This window comes from Callorhinchus milii, unplaced genomic scaffold (assembly GCF_018977255.1).
Source record: "Callorhinchus milii isolate IMCB2004 unplaced genomic scaffold, IMCB_Cmil_1.0 Scaffold2, whole genome shotgun sequence".
Lineage (NCBI taxonomy): Eukaryota > Metazoa > Chordata > Chondrichthyes > Chimaeriformes > Callorhinchidae > Callorhinchus > Callorhinchus milii.
Genome location: NW_024704743.1, coordinates 55,638,620 through 55,652,914, shown reverse-complemented (window position 1 = coordinate 55,652,914; position 14,295 = coordinate 55,638,620). Strand labels below are relative to the sequence as shown.

The 14,295-nt window shown below is 44.1% G+C and overlaps 1 protein-coding gene across 1 annotated transcript in view; it reads right to left on the bottom strand.

The window, feature by feature from the left end:
- The window catches only part of crppa (CDP-L-ribitol pyrophosphorylase A), a 157,827-nt gene that overhangs the window by 90,087 nt on the left and 53,445 nt on the right, over positions 1-14,295 (bottom strand). Inside the window, exon 10 of the mRNA XM_007899729.2 lies at positions 8,599-8,730. Within this exon, the coding sequence (XP_007897920.2) occupies positions 8,599-8,730 (132 nt within the window). The remainder of the gene's footprint in view (positions 1-8,598; positions 8,731-14,295) is intronic.

The window sequence follows — 14,295 nt, the reverse complement described above, 5'->3', positions numbered from 1 at the left end:
TGTAATATAAATTATGAGTGCAATTACTTGACAGATACAGGGCAAGGGATTGACACTGCAGTGAGGAGAAAGAAGAAGTGGGCAGTCTGTAGGAGATAACCAGACATTGATCGCTTTAACCCAGAACCAAGCTGAAGTCCACATCTGGGACACATCCAAATCAGAGCAGGCGCAGAGCAAAAACTGTTGTAATCAACTGTCAGAAATTCAGGCTTTTGCCATATGGTCCTGTAACACGGCACCAACAGCTACAACAAAATTACATTTGTACAGCGCCTATCACGTCGGGAGGACGTCCCAAGGCGCTGGACAGACAAGAGTTATGGACACGGGCTCAGGGTCAGGGTGGGGTAGTGGGGGAGGGCAGGTGGGGAAGCAGGGAGATCGAAAGCACCGTCGAAGAGGAGGGTCTTTAGGGGCGTCTTGAAGGTGGCAAGGGAGGGGGTGAGGCAGAGGGACTGCGGGATGGAGTTCCAGAGGGTGAGTGCAGAATGGCGGAAGGCACATCCACCAATAGTGGGATGAGCAAGGCGGGGGAAGTGAAGCAGGCCGGAACTATGGATGGTGATGCCTGAGGTGAGGAGGCGCTGAGGGAGCCAATCAGGAGAGCCAAGGGGTGACGTTCAACTAACGAAAGGTAGCTCTCATCCAGGACTTGATGCCTGATAGATATTCTGTCAGGACAGCAGTGGTTCTGGAGTCAAGGAGGCAGAGAAGTAGAGTTGGGTGCCATCTGCATACATGTGGAAATTGACCCCATGTAACAGAGAGGTCAAGGAGTACGAGGAGGCTGAGGGAGCCCTGGTCGCAGATGGACAGAATGTCATTTGTCACTTTGACCAGGGTTGTTTCTGTGCTGTGGGTGGCATGGAAGCCCGAATGGAGGGGTTCGAGAAGGGAGTGGATGGAGAGGACGAAGCGAAGCTGAGAAGCAACAACTTGTTCCAGGGCCTTGGAGAGGAAGGGGAGGTTGGAGATGGGGCAGTAGTTAGGAAATAGAGAAGGATCCAGGGAGGGTTTTTAAGGATAGGAATGATAACAGCGTTTTTTAAAGGGGTGGGAAAGTACCAGAGGACAGGGAGAGGTTAAACCTGTCAATGAGTAGAGGGGCAAGGAGGTTGAGCTGGGAGGTAAGGAGGGGGGTAGGGGTGGGGTCGGGGAGCAGGTGGTGGGTTTCATACGGGTTATGATGGTGATGAGAGAGGAGGAGGAGATAAAAGTGTGGAGGGAGGGGTGGGTAGGAGATGGGGTGGGAGGAGGAGATGGGGAGGGGGTAGCAGTGGCAGAGGCAGCTGAGCGGATTCCCTCGACTTTGGATTTGAGGAAGTCCAGCATCGCCTCGCAGTTGGCATTTGAGATGAGGATGCGTGAAGCATGAGAGGGTGGACGGAGGAGTCGGTTTTATGATGGAGAAGAGGAGCCTGGGGTTGTCCTTAGCCTCCAAGATTGTCTTGGAGTAGAACGACGATTTAGCGGAGGTGAGGGCGGAGCGGAGGATTTGACATGGTCCAGCCAAGTCTGCCGATGGACAGTTAGGTTTGATTTAAGCCAGGTGCGCTCAGCGGAATGCGCCTGGGCTTTAAGGGAGCAGAGGTGGCTGGTGTACCAAGGTAATGTGGGTGAGTAGGAGACAGTTTGGGAAGAGAGGAGAGCGAGGGAATCGAGAATAGAGGAGAGGGAGCTGGGAGAAGGGTGACCGAGGAGGATAGGTCATTGCGGGAGGACGCCCAGAGGGAAAGGAGTTCAGATGACTCCAAGCAGCCGAGAGGGAGGGGGAAAAGATTTTTTTCCAGGGACGGTACGAGATGGAGGTGGGTTGGGTGGTGGTGGGAAGAGGGATTGAGGAGTTAAAGAAGATGAAGTGATGGTCCGAGATCGCTTTGTCGATGATGGTGAGGTCTGAGATGGTGAGGCCCTGAGTGATCACCAGGTTGAGGGGGTGACCGTGGATGTGGGTGGCAGAGTGGATGTGGAGGGAGAGATTGAGGGAGGAGATAAGGGAGGAAAAGTCAGCGGAGGTAGAGTAGGAGGGGGTAAAGTGAAGGTTGAAATCGCCAAGGTTGAGGAGGCTTTCAGAGCAAAGGGAGAGGGAAGATAGGAGGGTGGGGATGTCAGGGATGAAGGTGGGAGAGGGCTTGGGGTGGCAGTAGATAAGGAGAATTTTGAGGGAAAGGTTAGAGGGGTGGTAGAGGGTAAGGTGCTCAAAGGAGGGGAAGGTTCCAGAGGAATAAGGGGATAGGCCGAGTGGGGACTGGGAGATGAGAGCCACCCCGTCACCACAGCAGTTAGGTCGAGGGGTGTGATGGAAGGTGTAGCCGGGTGGTGTGGCCTCAGTCAGGGGGAAGGTGTCACTTGGAGTGATCCAAGTTTCAGTGAGGGCGAGAATGTCTATGTGTTCATCGACAATGAGGTCTTGGATGGTGATTTCCAATGGTAATTTCATGTTCAGCACTCAGCAGCTGAGCTGCCGAGTTGTTCAGTTGGGTTTCTAATCAACCCAAGTCCTCAGCCATTATAACAAACCCAGAAACTAAATCCATTTTCCAGGCAGAAGAATGCTCTCACCATTTCATCCCAGATTGCATTGACCTGTTTTCAAGTTTCCTCCACCAGCCCACCCACCCACCCGCCCATAACTTTAGAGCAATTGTCATTATAACATTGTGAGTTTTGCCAACCCAGGAGTGCGTAATGTACTGTACTTGTGGAAAACAAAATTGAAAAGACCACAGCCTTGCGGTAAGCCGGTCCAAATCATTTTGTCATATCCATGGGATTATAACTGCACGCCAATTACATAGATCAGCTTTTCTAAAATAAGCTGCACTGGAACTAAAAGTAAACAGCTAGAAAGTCACTTGAGGAGGTGCTCCCAATAACTGACTTCTCAAGTGAAGAAACAGATTTTGGTGGAAGAGAAACTGATAGCAATGTACAGATAACAGCAGAAACTCATCAGTCCAAAATACTCAGCACAGTTTGAACCTTTATAACTCAAAGCAGAATTGCCAAGAAATTGTATGCTTGAATCAATCGTTCTGTAAGCTATGTATAAAAACAGCACATTTGAAATGTTGTACCATACCCCATTTAATGACTCATCCATCAACTCAATTTAAAGAAGCATATTGGAAAACATGGAATAGAAATCTGTACTTTTACACAGCTGGAATGCCAGATTGACCACAACTAGCATGAGCATGATTAAAAATGAGTAATTGCAGAGTTTCTCAAGCATCAATTAGGATTCCACACACACAATCAGGAAGTTTGTACAATGGGATCGAACTGAAGAAGTTTGGTTCTTTACGATTCTATGTTCAAATCAGGAGGGGCCCTTTTGATCTGTAGTTGATTGGACTGTATCAACTGCACTAGAAATCATTTACTAAATTTACACTGCAGTTCAAACAAGTAACATTGTTCTGAGATAGAAAAGCCAGAGCTCAAAATCATAAGTATATATTATATATTTGTCTAAAAAATCTAATATAATTTTTCGATGAGGTAACGGAGAAGGTGGATGAAGGTAGTGCAGTTGACGTAGTTTATATGAACTTTCAAAAGGCATTTGACAAAGTGCCACATAAAAGACTTGTAAGAAAAGTAGAAGCCCATGGTATAAAAGGGACAGTGGCAGCATGGATCCAGAACTGGCTGGGAGACAGAAAGCAGAGAGTTGTGGTGAACAGCTGCTTTTCTGACTGGAGGTAAGTGTACAGTGGCGTCCCCCAGGGATCGGTATTAGGACCACTGCTCTTCTTAATATACATAAATGATCTGGACTTGGGTATAGCAAGTACCATTTCCAAGTTTGCAGATGACACAAAGTTAGGTAGGATAGTAAACAGTGAGAAGGATAGTAGCCAACTGCAGGAAGACATAGACAGAATGGTAAAATGGGCAGACACAAGGCAGATGAATTTCAATGTGGAGAAATGCGAAGTAATGCATTTTGGAAGAAAGAATGAGAGGAGGCAATTTAGGTTAGATAATATAATCTTAAGGGGGGTGAAGGAACAGAAAGACCTGGGGGTTCAGGTAAATGAATCCTTGAAGGTAGCAGGACAGGTAGATAAAGCTGTAAAAAGGGCATATTGGGTACTAGGCTTTATAAATTGGGGCATAGAGTACAAGAGTCAGGAGGTTATGATTAACCTATATAAAACACTGGTTAGGCCTCAGTTAGAATACTGCACCCAATTCTGGGCACCACACTATAGGAAGGATGTTAAGGCAATGGAAAGGGTGCAGAGGAGATTTACAAGGATGGTACCAGGAATGAGGGACCTTGATTATGAGGAAAGGCTAGAGAGGCTGGGATTATTCTCATTGGAGCAGAAAAGGTTACGAGGAGACCTAATGGAGGTCTTCAAAATCATGAGGGGATTTGATAGGTTAGAAAGGGAAAAACTGTTTCCACTGGTGGGTGTGTCGGTGACTCGAGGTCACAGATTCAAAATAGTCTCTAAAAGAAGCAGAGGGGAGGTGAGAAGAATTTCTTTCATGCAGCGAGTTGTTCGAATCTGGAACACATTGCCTGAAAGGGTGGTGGAGGCCGATTCAATAACAACTTTTAAAAACGCGGTGGACGGGTATTTGAGGCGGACGGGTTTGCAGGGTTGTGGGGAAAGGGCTGGGATTGACATTACATTGCTCTTTTCAAAGAGCCAGCACAGACTTGATGGGTCGAATGGCTTCTGTTTGTGCTGTACGATTCTATGATTCTATGATATACTATACAATAAGGGGAGCAACGACATATAACGCTTCCATCACTACCCAAGTGCTGCGGATGTGCGCCTTGTGCAGAAAGCTTCACTAACATCACTTTGCTAAAGAAATAAAGTCAGCAGATGATTTTTGTATCAAGGCAGAACACAGAAAGATCTTAGCAGAGCTTTTAGCCCATAGAGCCCATTAGCGCAGGAAGTGACATCAATGCAGACTTGACAACCCAGAGGCTAGCCATTTTTTACACTTTGCTAATAACGGGTATCAGGTGTTATAGCTCCGAGCCGGGAAGGGAGGCAGCCATAGGCATGGTTGGAGAAGAAGGTCTTCAGGTGGGACTTGAAAAATGGGAGAGAGGAAGTAAGGCGGAGGGATTGAGGGAGAGTGTTTCAGAGTTTTGAGGCGTAGTGGTTGAAAGCGCGACTTCCGATGGTGGGGCGGAGGGTGCGAGGGATGAGCAGGAAGCCAGTGGCAGTCGAGTGAAGGCGCCGTGTGTGGATTGGGGAGTGAGGAGGCCAGAGAGTTAGGGAGGTGCCAGAGAGTGAAGGGATTTGAACACAAGTGTGAGGATCTTGAAGTTAATCCGTTTGGTGATGGGGAGCCAGTGGAGCCTGGCCAGAACTGGTGAGATGTGGATATGGAGTTTGGTCCAAGTCATATGCCGGCAGAGTTCTGAATGAGCTGGATCTTTTGAATACTGGAGCTGGGGAGACCGGCGAGGAGTGCATTTGAGTAATCCAAGTAGGAGGTGACAAACGCATGCAGGAGAGTTTCGGCTGCATTTGGGGTAAGGTACGAGCGGAGACGGGCAATGTGGCATAGGTTGAAGAGGCAGTCCTAGTCAGGCACTGGATGTGGGGGAGGAAGGACAGCTGGGGGTCAAACCGGACGCCTAGATTGCACACTGGTTCAGTGAGTCTGAGGGAGAGACCAAGAGGTTGACCCAAGCCTTGGTGCTTGCCAACCTACGCCTAATACTATCCTGAATTAGGTAAGCAGGATGAGTCCCACCAGGGAGAATGTGCACATTCCATTCCAAAAAATATCTCTGGAATTTCCATGTATAGGTGGGATGCATGGAACTCTCAGCTTGGTTTGAATACTCTTAAGAGACACCCGGCTGACCAAATAAAAGGTGGACATTAAAGATCCTGCAGCACTATCTGAAAGAGAAGGGAGCTTCTTCCAGTGTGCTGGCCAACAACCCCCCAGGTACGACATTGGCGATCTTGTCTGTTTATGTGATATTGCTATGTGTAAATTAATTTGCTGCCATAATCATCCACAAAATTCCCAGTCAATACACTTTACAGTATATTCTTTCAAACACTCTGAGACATCCTCACATTGTGAAAGGGTCCTCACAATATCAAATGCAGGTGCAAAAAATGCAAGGATAACAAAGCTTCTGAGACTGAACCCAAACAACAGTTATAACAACTGTTTAATGCTAATGTTGTTGTGATGACACATAATGCCCTCATGACTCTCCCTTCACAGTGTAAACCTGCTTCAATTGAGATGGCAGGTGACTTCTCTTCCAGAAGAATCAGTGGAAAAACATGACAAACTGAATAACTAATGTAACATATTATCTAAATACAGAAATTTCCAAAGATGAGGAGTTTAGTTTATGGAAAATGCTTTAATTTGAAGATTCAGAAACATTCTTAAAGCTATATCATTTTTCATATACTCCTGAAACCAACCTGAATACTAAGTGCGGTAATACTCTGGTTAAGAACAGGAGGTGCCCCAATGTTAGAAGTTGCATACCAATCCAATTCAAAGATGGAGCAGCATTACAGATTAGCACCTCTGGGGATTAATCAAATCCAGATGTGGATGAAGGTTCTTCGCTCGCCTGCTGTAATGACTTTACGTGAACTGACTTTGAAGAGTTCTCAACCGAGTTTCTGTAGCCACAGGCCTACAATTCAAAACTGCTGTTACATGGTACAAACTAGTAATCTCATGCAGAAAGTCTGCAAGAATGGCCAGTGATCTTTCTTAGGTTGGCACAACAAGATTAAGAGAGTGAGATGAAGACAGCCTTCGACCCATTTAACCTCATCCTTTTAGGATAGCTATTCTACTGTTCCCAATCACAGCATCAAGGTTTTTTTTATTAATAAGTTCAGCTCCTAACTTCAACCTTTCCTGGTAACCTGTTCCAGTCACGAATTACCTTCTGCGGAGGAAAATTTCTAAGTGTTTGTCCTGAAATTCCCATTTACAACCCTGAACCTGTGCCAGTTTGTCGTGCTTGGCTTGATATATCTGAAAGTATTGCTATGGATTTAATTCCTCAATCCCATTTAAAATCTTATATGCAATTTAGAATTGTATAGCCAATGTCGGAGCCCAATAGCGGGGGAAACAGTTGAGGTTCTAACTTCAGATCTTGAATAGTCAAAGTGTTATCTCTGACTTCAATGGTCATGTACGAGTGCACGAGGAATTGACCACACTGGGGTTGAAAATGCCACTCCCTGTTTTCGAATTTCAAAATGTGACATTTGCAGTGAGTTTCACAAACCAGACTTTTCTTTTTATTCCCCCACCCCGACAATATCGCCTTGCATGTGGGCATTGTGCAAACCTCCTCCATGAATCTCACAGTCCCACATTCACAAAGTCAAATGACTAATTAGCAACACAAATACGATTTGCAAATGCTAAATTTTAAACCCAATCGTTCTCTCCAGATAAGTGCTGGGCTATGAGAATGCAGTACGGCAGTGCCCACTTTGAGAGTGTCCAAACAATGTAATCAGAAATCTATCTATTGTGACATTTCCTGCCCAGAAGTGCCCCTTGTTGCATATTGCTTTAATGACTTAATTGGTAATTGGACATTGACAATGAGAAGCAAGCAAGCATAAAATGATTCTGGGAAAGTGACTGGGCAGATTATGGAAGAGTAAGGTTTAAATAAAGGAACTAGTGAATCTAAACTGCGTTTTGGATTTACAAATATTACACCCCTGACTATGAATAAGAGAGTTCTAAGTGTGCTAACATGACGGGGTTGAAAAAGACAACAGGTTGCATGCAAATCTATTCTACTTCTTCATGCTTGGTATCAAAGAAAGTAGTATATAGTGGCCTATCTGTTAATATTTGAATAGTTGAGCCTTCTAACAGGAAATTAAACCAATCCTGCTAGGGCAATGCATTTTTTGATCTACTGAAAATGAAAAGTGCTGCTTAGAACTAAAATGCCACAGTGGGGTCCAATATGTAGGATTTCAAATAGAAATCCTCAATAAGAAATACTTGCCAAACTCTATTTTGGAAATATATCATGTCAAAGCGAAGTTCCTGTGATGTACTTCATTTACCAGAAAGAATCCCCATTTGTGTGACTTGGATCTGTAGAAATGGATCACAAACTTTGAATCCTGCATCTTATGATTACTGCAACCAGTTGTACTGCTTCATAAGAGAATTTAAAAAAGACTGGCAGGACTGAGCAACTATGACAAACTGTATATATTTTGTTGAATGGCTCAACTAATAAAAGCTGCGATGTGATTTTAAACAGACATTTTTTCAATGTGTCAACTTGTCACTGTTGGTCATCAAAAGGCAATAAGAGACCAGTAAACTTTCATGCACTGTTTCCTCATGCAGCATCAGTACTTGGTCAATTTAACAGCAAAACATAATCAATTGGTCCCCCCAGCACTGACAGATTTTAAAAGAAGCATTCCAGAAAGCATGTCCTGTAAAGTTAACCCCCACAACCCCACCTCCCAAAACAAGGAAATAAAATAAACATTGTGACTTGCTCTTTTAAAATTTGAAATAGATGACTATCTCTCTTCTTCACAATAAGGATAGTCAAAGCGAGATCCCTACCTTGGTACAATTGATCATCAGGCTGTAAACCAAAACATGGTATCCCATTGCTTCATTGGCCAGCTGCTTGATGTTGTTAAAATCTTCCATTTGAACACAGAAAGTTGAGTTTTCTGGATTGTTCAAGTGCACCTGTGGCAGAAAGAATCAGTTGGTAGTCTCACAATCGAAGCCCATTTTCTTACTGAATTCAGTCGTGGCATAGAAAAGAATAGATGAAAATGCAGAATCATCAATAGCTGAGGTCCTATACTGAGCACCCACCCAACTGAGAACTTAAAAGACAACATTCAATCATGACTCTTACCAGCCCCATTAATTACAAAGCTTCCCATTTTCAACTGAAATAAATTCTAACAGTTGTACAATACAGCTTTGTGATATTTGGGATTAAAAAGCACTGCATAATGCAATTAGTACCACATCTCAGAAAAAATGAGACTTAAAGTACTTCTTGAAGTAATATTGCCAAGGTTCCTGAGTTCCTGATCCAGGCAGATCCTTAGTACTTCAGAGAATTACTGATGATGACAGACCAGGCATCCTGGTTCATTGGCAGGACATGGAGAAGCAGGACATTTCATTGGGACCAGGGATTTTTCCCACTGAACTCCCTTTAACGTACAAGCCAAAACCCTAACAGGTAGGGTGATCTTAGCAGGACAAACAGTGGGAAGCTTGCCACACAGTGCTCTCAATGGCTAGCAATGCTGTTTTAGCCGGTTAAACTCCTAAAGTGCACCAAAGCACACTCTGGGGTCCGAAACCTTGGCAACTTGTAATCTCCAACATTATTTAAACAGGATGCAGCCCTCTAAGGAGAGAGTGCATCTCAAAAATCTCAATGTGCAGGTGGCACACATATGTGGAATTCCAGACTGGTTTAGATACTCTTAAGGGTGATAATGGGTTTCCGTATATGTTCAAAACAAAAAGGTCCCAAATATTTTGAATATTTTCAGCCTCCCAGTTCCTTTTGATATTTGTGCTTTCTAATATAGATTAATCATAATTCAGTTACTCCCACAGAGAAAACATTCGTCCTAAGAATTTTCTTATTAAAGTAATAAAAAAGCTTCAATTCTCTTTCCCCAACTGCTAATCTCCTCGGCTCCAATCTGTTCCATTGCACTAAGATCTCTATCACAACCCACAACATCAAAGCCTTTGTCTATAGACTTTACAAAGTATTCATTAAATTCCTTTTGGAAATATTTCTAAATATACAATTAGGCTGGAATGTTCCTCCCATTCAGAGATTCAATGGGAAAACAAATCTTCCCTTCGACTTCTGTTACAACAAAGTATACTGTCATTGGTATTGACGCATTTACTTCCTTCCATAACCTTCTGAACTTTTTCTTCCATTACTTCACTCAACCTGCTCATTGAATGTTACTGAGTAGCTGACAGAACATCCAAGTTTTATGAGATGTCTGTCCTGGATGAAAGCCAACTTTCTTCAGTTGAACATCAACAAGACCAAGGCTTTCCTGATTGGCTCCTGTCAACAACTCCACACCTCAGGCGCTGACAGCATCACCATCCATGGTTGCACACTCCACCTTGCTAAGCCAGTCCAGAACCTTGGGGTTTTGTTTGACCCTCAACTATCCTTTCTACCCCACATCTACGCCATGACCTGCTCTGCCTTCCCCCATCTCCGCAACGTTGCCCGGCTCCGGCACTGTCCCACACCGCAGGCCGTCGAGCACTCATACACGCATTCAGAACACGCAGGCTTGAATATGCAAACTCCCTGCTTGTCGGCCTCCTCGACTCCTCCCTCAAAAGACTGCAGAACTCTGCAGCCCATGTCCTCTCCCACACCAGGCTCTGTGACCCTATCACCCACATCCTCGCCCGATTCCACTGGCTTCCCATCACAAAGAGGAAATAGTTCAAGATCCTGGTCCTCAACTTTAAAGGCCTCGCTCTCCCCACCTCTGCGACCTCTAACCCCATACCATCTTGCCCGTTCCCTCCGCTCAGCGGGCTCCGGCCTGCTTCACATCCCCCGTCTTGCCCGCCCCACCATTGGCAAGCGGGTCTTCTGCCACTCTGCTCCCACCCTCTGGAACACCATCCCGCAGTCCCTCCACCTCGCCCCCTCTCTTGCCTCCTTGAAGACCCATCTCAAGAGCCTCCTCTTTAACCGTGCTTTCGATCACCCTCCTTCACCCTGCCTCCACCCTCCCCATTCCTGACGCCAGGCTTGGGTCCGAAACACTGACCATCCAGCACCTTGAGAGGTCTTCCCAACGTGAAAGCGCTATATAGATGTAATTTTGTTGTTATACCAAAAACCACTGTATAAAGCTTCAAGCAGTAGCTCTGACATCAAGAAGCACAGTCTCTTTACAAACTGTCCTCTTCTATTAAGTTCACCGCTGTCTACACATGAGTAAAGAGTAAAGCTCAGAGAAAAACAGAAGACTGCAGAAAGAGACTAAATGATCTGGAACATGAGGCAAGATACAAAGTCACCCACAATAAGAAATGTTCTGCAGGTGACAAGCAAAGCTCAGAGAACCAGAAGATTCCTGTCAAAGACAGAGAAAGATGGCAATATTCAGGAAGATATAGCACCAAATCATCCAATTTTAAAACTCATTTGACTTTGCTGCTAATAGTCAATGACGAGAAATGATGAGAAATTATTAGAAATGGGAAGACCTAACCCACTGCCTCCACTGGACTGGCTTCATCCTCCTGCTTGGTCCTCTTGCCCTCCGTTCCACCATCGGTGGCCACACTTTCAGCCAATACGCCCCGAAACTCTGGAACACTCTTCTGTTATCCCTCCGCCTTGCCCCGTCCTTCTCCATCCTCAGGTCATGCCTGAAGACCTTCCTCTTCAACCGTGCCTACTGTCACCTCCACCTCCCCCAGCCTTGGCATCATGCTCCGCCACTGTCAAGTGCTCTGGGATGCTACCCTGCGTGAGGGGCGTCATATAAATGCAAGTTGTTGTTGATATATGCTTCTCACTCCTTGCTACACCCAATCCATACATCAAATTGTGGAGAACAGAAATTGTGAGCCCTTTTTTATTGATGTTAAAGCACCAGTGAGATGTCTAACCCTTTAAAATCATTAGAATATGATCCAGGAAATCTCTCACGCATCAAAAGGACCACCCAAGAGCTTTAATGGATCACGGAGAGTGGACACAATTTGAATTGCATGGCTCTGTACTTCAGCTGCTGATGTGATGAGAGAGGTTCCAGCAAGGTTTGGGCAAAGGAAACAGCATAATAACTGACATCAGTAGCTCCACGGAACCCAGGCTTTCTAAACCAACCANTTTTTTGATGAGCACTTCATCTGGCTATTCCAATGTTCAGAGCAATTAATTACTGTAATATTAAGTTCTATTAACACAATTTTAACTCTAGGTAAATAAATATTTAAAGCTCTCAAATAATAAACGCTACAGTATTAAGCACTTTACTTCTTCTCCAGCGTCTCCTTTTCTTGCTATAATTTCTTTCAAACCGTATTTTCTCCTGCTTTTGTTTTTATTTTAACATTAATTGTACTTTATTTCTGTATATCACACTAAAACTGGTACTGTTTTTGTTTAAGAATTTTAAACCCTTTATTTACCCATTTTCCTCTACCTCCTCGGTATATCTGTTGTGCAGATTTGAGCCACATCTAAGAAAATTGGTCTCGGATTGGCTTAAAGCCATCTCTAAAGACATTTTTTTCTGCAAAATCAAATGTTACATTCCAGCTCTCCCAGAATGATGACTGCTGGAGGGTAAATAGAAAGACTCATCCCTAACAATAATAATAATAATCCTTGCATTTGATATAGCAATTTAACACGTCGAGAAGACGTTTCAAAGCGCTTCACAGGGTGTGCTGTAAAGTGGATTGACTGTATATTTTGTGAGCGAAACACACACATTCTGGTCATGTCCAGGCAGCCAACAAATCTTCTGAACAATGAAGCAGGACAGCAAAAATACTACAACCAACCACCACGCTATTACTAGGCTGCTTACAAGACACCAGCAGAGAATTTCACTCGAGTATCACCCTTCTCCCCCTCCCCCCCACCGCCTGATATATGCTTCTCACTCAACTTAGCAACAAACCTACACTAAATTTTGAAATTGGAAGCTTTTTTTTATTAATATTAAAAAGCCAGCAGGTTAGCCCTACTCTCAATAACGGCAGCGAGACGATGCATATCACAAGAGAGGTTTGGATGAAACCTCTGATCCTTCCACCACTAAATCAGCATGTATCAGCCTGGTTCAGCTAGTAGCACACTCACCTCTCAGTCACAAGGCTGTGGGTTCAAGCCCTGTGTCAGGACATTGAATTCAGTCTTGGGGAAGCACTGCATTTTTTGGATTCCTGTCCCTTTGAGACGTCCTCCCGACGTGAAAGACACTTTACACATGTAATTTTGTTGTTGTTGTTAGATGAGACCTTAACGCAAGGTCCCATCGACCTGTTCAAATGGACCTGAGCTGCCGAATGCCCTCCTTCTGTGACGTAAACTTTCATTCTATGATTCAATGATACATCAACTAGGCTTCTGTATGAAAATATAAAGGTGGTTCAGAAACTTCTTTACTAAGAGCTATAACTTTCTATTGGAACATTGTTAAAGTAGACAAGGCATTGTGTGTTTCTCACCTGATACCAACCAAACTCTTGAGTATCAAGAGCAAATAATCCTTAAACCTGCATTGTTCCCAATGTTCCATAAGCATCTTGCTACCAAATCTACAATGACTGCCCAAATACATGTTTTCATGGTGCACCCCTATAAACAAAAATAATTATTTGGTTAAGTTACCTTATAAAGAGGAAAAACAAGGTTACCTGGCAATGATTCAAAAATGTTTAAATTAGTAGGATTCTCGTTTATATAATAAATACTTACACATCCATTGCACACTGAGGTATTGCAATGCCATATGCCACTATGGTCTCTCGTTGATCATCCGGTGTACAGCATATGTTACCACTAATTTACCACTGATTACTGTTTGTTAGCACTGGCAGCAGCGCTGCTCTGTAGTCTCTACATTAGCTTTAAACAAGCTCATGGAATACCACACATTATCAGTAACAAACAGTTTAGGCAATTATTCCAGGGCAGATTTAAATCAAATGAACAAGAAAGTCATTGTTCTTATTAAACAACTTTAATCATCTTGTACTGTATTCATTCATACCGAACGCACTGTTAAATACTCAGACACTAAATGTTTTCACTATATCTGAGAGGTTAAATGCTTAGTGGGAACTGAATGGGAAGAATCCCTGCACCCAGTGACTGGCCTTCCCTTCTAAGTCCTACCGACGAGCCAGGCTGGCTAGGCTATGCCTTGGAGTACTGTGGACCTGCCTAGCTCAGGAACCAGACTACCAAGACCACCACAGAGGGTTGAATTGATTCTGGCATTCTTCAATCTCTCTCCCTCCTATAACCTAAAGGCATATAAAACCCAAAATCAGGTGTTCCCTAACCACTGCCTTCATGTATTGCCTACATTTTTCAATCATTGTGCACACATTTTTCAATATAATTAGACAAAGGGAGGAGAGGATGAAGAGAAAGAAGAGCGTCTCTGAACATATTTTCTTGGAGGCCGAGTTCTCTGGAGACGAAGTGGAGCTGCACTTTATATCGGAAGACAGTTTCCAACATCGAGGCAACATTTATGCTGT